This window comes from Nyctereutes procyonoides, unplaced genomic scaffold (genome assembly GCF_905146905.1).
Source record: "Nyctereutes procyonoides isolate TBG_1078 unplaced genomic scaffold, NYPRO_anot_genome, whole genome shotgun sequence".
NCBI lineage: Eukaryota > Metazoa > Chordata > Mammalia > Carnivora > Canidae > Nyctereutes > Nyctereutes procyonoides.
In genome coordinates, this window is record NW_026575134.1 from 38547680 (window position 1) to 38556745 (window position 9066).

General features: G+C 51.1%; 1 protein-coding gene across 1 annotated transcript; it reads left to right on the plus strand.

Moving 5' to 3' along the window:
* Window positions 1–3131: 3131 nt before the first annotated feature.
* Window positions 3132–6554, plus strand: PRG3 (proteoglycan 3, pro eosinophil major basic protein 2). Its single transcript, XM_055301261.1, is given in 5 exon segments — window positions 3132–3192; window positions 3638–3951; window positions 4646–4777; window positions 5636–5747; window positions 6496–6554. Coding segments are annotated over 5 exon segments (678 nt in total).
* The last annotated feature ends 2512 nt before the right edge of the window (window positions 6555–9066 follow it).

Here is a 9066-nt window from a genome sequence, read left to right on the forward strand (position 1 = left end):
ATTTGTTGGTTGGGGTCACATTTCCAGTCCTGGTTTCCTGATAAGCGCCACCTCCCAACTCCATATGCCAGGCCCTGTTCTGGGAGTTTTATTCATTAGATATAGGTGCTGTCATGAGCCTTCGCTTTCAGATGAGAAAACAGAGCCACAGAAGGGCTGGCTTTGGGCTCATGATTCCATGACACACCACACTAAACTGCCCTTCGAGAGAGAGACCCACCCTCTGCACAATGTGGAACTGGGCTGAATCTTGAGATGAGAGGCAGTGTCTGAAACCCCTGTGAATATAAATGCAAACAGTAAGGCAGAGGATTAGAGTCTCATGGATGGTGAACACGTTGGCACCACTGGCTAGAATGTCTGAGGCTAATCCAGTTGGGCATATCAAAGAAAGCAAGGATGTGGGAGTCAGACAAGGGTCACACATGCCAATCCTTACCAGTTGCGTCTACTTGGGCAAGTCATTCAACCTCTCTGAGCTCATGCAGTAGATATATAGACTAGAGATGACAATACCTAATTTGCAGGATGATTTTAAGACTTAAGTAAGTAGAATCGCGGATATAAAAGCCTTGAGGAAACAGTGTTTTGTTCATGGTGTACTTTCAAAAATATTATTTTTTAACAAGGCAAACCTCACTGTGGTCACTGAAGAGGTAGTTGAAGCCAATGGACTGTCTGCCCAGGGTTTGTATGTAAAGTAAATGGGGGAGAACACAGAGAGGGGCGAGTTGTAGAGAAGGGAGGTCCAAGAGAGGAAGCAGAGGGAAGACAGCTATGGGACACAGCTAAGAAGCTGGAAGACCTTGGGTTTAGGCTTGTCTCTGACTTGCTATATCTCAAGCCCTCTGAGCTGTCATTCCTTCAGCTATGTTGGTTAAAGGTGCTAGCTGACTTTACTGGTCACCCCAAAGGGCGCAATGATATCTCTGGCTGGGCCCTGGGATGGGCAAGAAAAATGGGGAGGTGGTCCAGCCCTCCCACTGAGGAGATCACAAGTTCAAAATCTGGAGATGGGGTTTTGGGAACTTGGAACTGGCCCAGCCCCCAGGCCCTGAATTAGGAAGAGAAGCTAAGAGTCAAGTCTGTTGGGCCAGGGAGATAATGGGCAAGGCTGTTACTCTGCAATTGGATGCAGAAATGAACCCTCAGACACTTCTCCATTTGCAGGTACTCTTGAGACAGCAGAGGAGGGGAGGGCCCAGGCCTTTTCACCTTCTGGGCTACCTGTTCCTGGTGCTCTGTGTACTGGAGGGCTGGACTGGAATCTGAGAATCAAATATGCACACCCATGAGGATGTGGCTAGGATGGCAGAGTTGAGACACCCACCCCGACAAGTTCTCTAGCCCTTGGTGGTGATATCCAGCAAAATCAGGGCTCAGCACTTGCTGGTCTCTCCTTGGATTGCAGTGAATTTGGCCAGAGCTTGATTGATTAAAATTTTGCTATTTTGTTCATCATGGGGTTTTTGCATTTATTTTGATTTTTATGAAAGATTACATTAAAATACTGTTTCTCTTGACTATTGTTTCTCTTGACTACTCTTGCCCTCTTAAATTTTACAACTGAGACAAATGCCTTGCTCATATCCCCCCAGTCCCGACCCTGGTGGTGGTAGAGAGCTGGTGGGAGATGGGGAGTAGGGATGGGTTGAAGGATGGCCCAGAGTGTCTGAATGACTCTGCATGAAGTTTCCCATTCCAGCTGCTGCCTCCTGGCCAGAAGATATGCCTTGAGACTGGAAACAAATGGCATGTTCTAGATCAGTGATCCTCAGCTGGGGCAATTTAGTTCCCCAGAAGACATGTGGGAATGTGGGAAGACGTTTTTGATCATCATGACTGGGGGAGGTGCTACTGACATCTGGTGGGTAGAGGCCAGGGAGGCTGCTAAACTTATTACAATGCACAGGACAGCCTCCCCCACAGCAAAGATTATTTCACTCCAAATAGCAACAGCGCAAAAGTTGAGAACCTTGATCTAGATCCACAGCCTAAAAGAATGAGCATAATTTTTTACATATTAGAGATGAGAAAGAGAGGGAGAGAAAGGAAGAAAGTGAAGGAGAGGGACAGAGATGGAGAGTCAGAGAGAGAGAAGAGTTTTGAGCCAAAAAGACTTAGAAATACCCGTTCTCCTAATTCCTGTGCAACTTTGGCAAGCTGTTTTCCCTCTCTAAATCTCATTTTTTCCCATCTGTGAAGTAAGGATAACCATACCTTCTCATGGTATGAAGGCGAGGAATGGAATCAGGGATGTGATGCATGTAAGTACCTGGTCTAGATAAGCACTCAGGAGGGCTGAGGCTCCCCTGGCCTCCTATCTACTCCCCACATGGTCTCCCAACGATCTGGGATTCCCCCTCCCTCATTAGCTGGGGTATTGACCAGAAGGCTGCTCCTGGCATTAAGGAGTATTGTTCAGACCGGGGCATTTTAGAGACAGTAATAATGCCTGTACTGGGGTCTTTCTGAGCACACCAGCATGTCTGGGTGCCCACATATGAAGTGGGCCCCAGGAGGCAAGTCTCTGCAATCCCAGCAGACAGCAGAGCTCAAGGGTGGGGGACTGAGCAAGACTTTTATTGGCTCCTCTGCTCCTCACCCCAGCCTGGGGCAATCATCCTGGTCACTTCCCACTTCCCCAGAAGCCCAGTATAAGAGCTGCCTCTGGGGCGCAGTAGTCAGACACACTGACAGAGGAGGCCTCAGACTCCTGAAGGTGAGTTCTTGGCCCAATATGGCATGGACCTTGGAAGCCTGTCCTCAGGACTATATTGACCACCATCCTTTCCCCTCATCCCCCACTGTGAATGAAAGTGCTCTGACCCTGAGCAGGCCTGTTCCTGCAGGGGCAAGGGTCTGAGCTAAGGGCTATCCCAGGGAACTGTGATGGGGCTTTCAGGAAAAAGGGACTTTTGTAACTGAGCTGCTATCCCATGTCCTTTTCCTAATTCTCTAGCTTGGGGTCTGTTCACTGGGGAGGAAGGAGTGCTCTAATCAATACTTTGCCCCTTAATCAAGCAGTTAAACAGCATTTCATACACTGTGTGCCAGGGGCTGCGCAGACACACAGGACATCCACGAGGAGGGAAGGTGGAGCTGTGTCCCTGTCTGAAGCCTGAGTGGAAATGAAAGGTCCCCTCCTCCTGCCCCTTCTCCTGCTGGGGACAGTTGCTGCTTTCCATCCGGGTAAGCCTCCTCTTCCCATCTCCCCTACCTTTCTATTTTCTCCTCTTTCCTGCACCTTTTTTTTGCCTCATGGGGCCAGAGCCACAGTTGCTCCCCTTCAGTTGACCCAGCTCATCTCTGATTAGATTTCTCAAGGACTTGGAACTGTGACCCAAACTTTGTCAGGGCTAGTCCACAGGAAAACCCACCCACCTGTGAAGATGAAACGCTTTTCTCACAGGTGCCTCCTCCTATCCCCACAGTACACATCCACGGGGTCAGCCAGAAGTCAGGATCTCATCCATTTGTGCCTATAATCCAAGTGTTATCACCTCACCCAATGCCAAGGAGATCCTTCCAGAATTGGCTCCAGATGGCAGCTCTAGGAAGGCCGTGAGAGCTGTCCATGGTCCTGGAAGAAGGGAGGCCCCTGACCTGATGATAGCAGGTTATCTCTTCTTTCCAGGGAATGATGCCCCCAGTCTGGAAAGCCAAGAGACACAGGCAGAGCTGAGTCAGAATCTGGAATGTTCAGGGGAGCAGGAGGGAGACTCGGCCCTGACCCCGGAGGTGATTCAGTCAGAGGAAGAGGAGGCCAAGCCTTCCAGCTATTGGGACACATTTGAGGATGAGGAGGCCATGGATTCTGACCCAGCTGCTCTAGACAAGGACTTGCAGTGCCCCAAAGAAGAGGACACAGTTCAAATTCCAGGCAGTCCTGGGTGCAAGACTTGCCGCTTCCTATTGGTGCGGAACCCCGAGAGATTTAAGAACGCTCAGGTAAGTGGCAGGGGGCTACCGTGGAGGACTGGGGGTGGGGAGGAGAAGACACTGGATTCAACCTTCTCCTCCCTTTTAGATTAGTGGTTCTCAAAGCCTAGTGTGCATCGGGATCTCCCGTAGGTCTTGTTAAAATACATTTCTGGCTTTACAAATCTGGGGTGGGACCTGAGAGTTGGCATTTTTTATTTTATTTTATTTTATTTTTGAGAGTTGGCATTTATAATGATTCCCAGCTAACGTTGGTATTGTTGGTCGGGGGACTGCACTATGAGATGCTGGATGAAAGGCTTTGGTATTGGATATACCTGTGTTCAATCCTGGATCTGCCTTTCACTGGCTGTGTTATTGGGAAAGTCACTTCACTGTTGGGGGCTTCTGAGTCTTCGTTTGTAAATGGAGATATACAGTACCAACCTGTTAGGGTTGTTAGGGTTGAGGATTAAATGAGATAATACACAGAAGTATTTGGAATAGTCCCTGGGTCACTAAAACTCTCAGCAAATGGTTGCTATGATTATTCCAAGTATTATTGGCTTTTGCAGAAAGTTCCTGACCACAGAGAAGGGAGTGCAAGATGGGATTGAGAGGGTCTCTGATTTCTGAGCAAAGGGATAAGAGGCTCTCTCTTGGAGACTCAAAGACTTGAGAGAAACCAGCAAATTCTTTACCATACTTTTTCTTCTTTCTGCAGAATGTCTGCAGAAGTTGCTACAGAGGCAGCCTCATCTCCATACACAACTACAATTTAGATTATCGCATCCTATGCACGGCCAGAGGAGTCAACCAAGGGCAGGTCTGGATCGGAGGCAGACTCTAGGGCTCAGTAAGTGAGGCAGCAACCACCCTGGAGACAGGAAGCTCTCTTTGCCTCCAGGGAGCCCCTGCTGGCAGCTCAGCAGCCCAAGCCAGCTTCAAGCAGCGAGCAGTGCTGTGCTGGAGCTGGCTTGGACCTGGTTGGGAGGACTGTCGATTGTAGGCATCTCATCCTAGCCTCATGTTCAGTGACTTAATGCCTGTGACTTGAAATCTGCCCCTGTGGATGTACGCACACCAAGGAGATGGGCGACTGTTGTAAACCAGCGTTCCTCCCTCCCTCTGTATTCTCATCTTCTCCCAGAGCTGGCTGTCGAACATTTCCCAGCACATCACTGGAGTCAGGAGATAGGCTCCATGCCCAGCTTAGTTACCTACTAGCGGAATGATTTCTTTGGGGTCTCAGTTTCTTCATCTCTAAAATGGAGCCCTTCCCTCAAGGTAGCTCTGGGATTATGATGAATAAGTGCCATTACATTTGCTGCTCGAGGGTGGTTCATGGGCCAGTAGTATCAGCACACCGGCACACCGGGTGGCTTGTTAGAAAGGCCCAATCTTGGGCCCCACCCCAGAGCTCCTGAATTAGAATCTGCATTTTTAAAAAGTCCCCCAGGAGATCCGTGTGCACAGTAATGTTTGGGAAGCCCGCTGTGTGTGATGGCTGGGAGTGTTGGCTGCTCTCGCATTGTCATTGTGTACAAACTTTCAGGGATGGGTCTCAGGCATATGTGGCTCCTAGCTGGGTGGGCAGTGAGAATTTTTTAACATTATTTTGTTAAAAAATCACATATTCAGTAAACATTTTCTGGGGCCCCTGGAGCTGTCTCCCTGGACCTCTGCCCTCTGACCCAGCCTGTCACTTCTTCAGTTCCTGCACCGGAGATTTCGGTGGGTTGATGGGAGCAGATGGAATTTTGGATTCTGGGCCCCAGGGCAGCGTGTGAATGGGCGAGGCAACTGTGTGGCCCTGCGCACCAGAGGTGAGAGGGACTGGGACCGGGGCAGGGGGCAGGGGTGGCAGGGAGACTCTTACATACTGTCCCCTTGAGTTACTTGAACACACCTCCCCAAACTCACACCTTCCCACTACTGGAGAAGCCATGTCCTCTATGAGGAGGGCTGAAATGTAGAGATTCCTCCAAGAAATCCAGGTGCTTGGGCGCCTGTATAGGAGCTAGGCCGGGGGCCTGGGGGCCTGGGGGCTGCTTTCCTTCCTATGATATGAGGAGTGACTGATGTGATAGGTGAGAGTAGCAGATGTGAATGTAAGGTATGGGTGAGGGATGAAGGAAAGACGTGGGAATTAAGCGGGATGATAGGTAATTCACCAGCTTTGAACAGCATGGATGCCAGATGTGAGGGAGCTAGCACCATGGCTAAGACCATCTGTGCTGGGGTAAGACTGCTGCCAACCACACCCAGCTCTGCGTCTTGCAGGCTGAGACCCAGGCAACTTATTACCCCCACTATGCCTCAGTTTCCCCATCTGTGAAATGGGGATGATGATAACACCTACTTGTTGGGGTCATTGTGAAAATCAAGTGCAATAGCCCACGTGAAACTTAGCAAGCACACTGCCTCCTTGGGGAAGAGCCGGATGCCCCTTAGCTGCCCAGGGAACACATGGGAAGCACGGCTGGCAGTCCCGACCACTGCCAGCCGGAGGAGGACAGGAGGGCCACACGCCACACAGGCTGCAGCTGACAACACTGTGCTCTCCACTACTAGGGGGACACTGGAAGCGGACCCAATGCAAAAGGCATCTGCCCTTCATCTGCTCCTTCTAAGCCCATGGCGCAGAGTCCCTGCCTCGGAGCCCCCTCCCTTTGCACACCCCTTGGCTGCCCCCAGACTCCAGGTTTGGTCCCCCTGCTTCATCTGGCCATAAACCCAGACTTCCCATAGCATTTCCTGACTCGGTCTCCTTATTGCGCCCTTCACAGTCTTGGGAGGCCTGCCAGTGGGGGGTGGGGAGCTGCAGGGCAGGCCCAGGAACTGCAGCTGGAGCAGCAGGGTGCAGATGGGCTCCCCCTCACCCTCCTCTGCCCCGGGCAGAGGCACCTGGGGAACGCCTCATTGGTGGGTGGTGTCCTCCTGCTTTGGCTCCTGTATAGGGGGCAGGGTGGGGTGGGAGTGGGGCGGCTTTCCAACGTGGAGGCGACATTGCCTGTTCAAGACTTGCAGTGTGTATGGGGGTGTAGTGAGATCCCGCGTGGGCGGGGCAAGTCTAGGGCACATGCGCCTCCAGCCCTGGGTTTTCCTGGCCTCTCAGATACTGGTCCCCGTTTTCTATTCTCCCAGCCACCAGTGGGTGAGTTCAAAACTTCTGAACTGAAGTCCCCAGCTTCTGAACTGTATTCCTCACTCCATTCTGAGGTGTGGTCCCCACCCTAATTCCTTCTCTCCCCCCCCCATCCCCAGGTTATCTCCCCAGAGGGATCACATTCCCAGGCTGGAGCTACCTCTCACCAGGATGGCCTTGGGGCAAAAGTTACCACATCTGGTAGCAGTGTGGCTCCAGTCCTGATCCTACAGCCCCAGGCCCCAGGCCCCAGGCCCTGGGCCCCTGCTGTGTTCCCTCACCCCACTTTGCCAGGCCCTGGGGCCACTGACAGAGAACTCTACTGTGGCCCTCTGTTCCAGGCAGGATGCTGGTGCTGGGCTCCAGGAAGGATCTGGGGTTGATGAATAGGAAGCTTGGACCTAAGACTGGATATTAAGAGGGCAGAGAGCCCTGGGTTGTTGGGAGTGGGGTGGGGATGCAGAGAGAGAGAGAGAGAGAGAGAGAGAGAGAGAGAGAGATGGAGGCACAGAGATAGATGATATATACTTCTTGAGAGTGGGTCTTACATGGGGTACAGGGAGAAGGTGCAAGTATTTTTGCGAGTGCACACATACACGTGTGTATATGGATCTTGGTGTGTGCCGGAGTGAATCTTTGTATACCTGTGCATATCTGTGTATCTGTGAATCCATATTTGTGAATATGCATAAATCTGTATGAGTTAGTATGTATCTGTATGTTGCGTGTGTGCACATCTTAAACATCTCTGTATTTACGGATATGCCTGGATGTCGGTGTATGTCTGTATAGCGCTGCCCCCTCACGTGCCTGAATCTGTGGGCACGTGAATATGTGTGTACTTGTGTGTCTTTGGCCAGCACGTTTGTGAGTGTGCATATACGTGTGTGTCTGGCATACATGTGTACAGATCTACGTCTAGTGTTTGTACATGCGTGTATCTGTTCAGGCATGTGGTGAGATGCAGGGTTTCAGGAACAAAAAGAACAGTATTCTCAGAGGGGCCTTGCTGCTAAAGATGCTGGAGTTAATGAAACAGGATGGGAATGGAGACCCCGGGGTGGGGCAAGTAGGTGGTAAAAAAGCAGGAGACAAATCCCTTGACCGTGAGCAGACCCCTGGCAACAGGATGAGGGGCCTCGGTGTAGCAATGAACGTGACCAACGCTGGGCCCAGGGACTGCCTCTAGGCATCTGTCCATCTGTCTTGGATGGACACTGGGCTGGGAAGCTAATCACAGCATGTTGGTCTTCCCAGGAGCAAAAAAAGGGGACTGTCTGGGGGGTCAGACTCCCCAACATCCCTCCCCCCCTGCCTGTTCCTTCCCTGCAGACTTTAATGAGCTAATTCTTAATGCTCTGCTTCTAAAAGAACAGTGGAATCCGGCTGTGGTGGTGGGAGGATGGTCCGTGAGGGAAGATCTGCATAGGGAGCTCTGGGGCTGGAATTTGGGCTGAATGGCAAGCTCCTTTTTATCAGCCTCCACTTATCTCCTGGATGGGGAATGAGCTGTGGCCAACACCAGTGGCCTGCTATCTGGCCACCCAATGCAAGAGCTAGAGGGAGGAGAATGGAGCGGGGCTCAGACCCCTCCAGGCTGCCACTTGCTTGAGGCAGAACAGGGTAGATAAGATATCCCTTAAATGTTCAGCACTGTCAGTTATTGGGCCTCCACTTCAGTCATTAATTATACTTTCACATCTTTGGCTGTTTAATTAAGGCCTTTCAGTCTTGAATAGCCCTTGATTAGAAAGCTAATACTCTTGGGAGAAGGAACTCCTGTGGATGTTATCTATTAAAACCCCTGGGAGGTTGATGGGTAACTTGTCAAGAACAAGGTTTTTTGAGAAGGAACACAGATGGGAAGGGTGTGTGTACCTGTGCGTGGCCGTGGGCTGGGGGGATTGTGGAGAAGAGGGGACTAACACAGCAGAGAGTGTTGTGCGCACCTCTTCCCGAGGACCCAGGATGACTGTCCCCTTCACTGTTGCCATGAA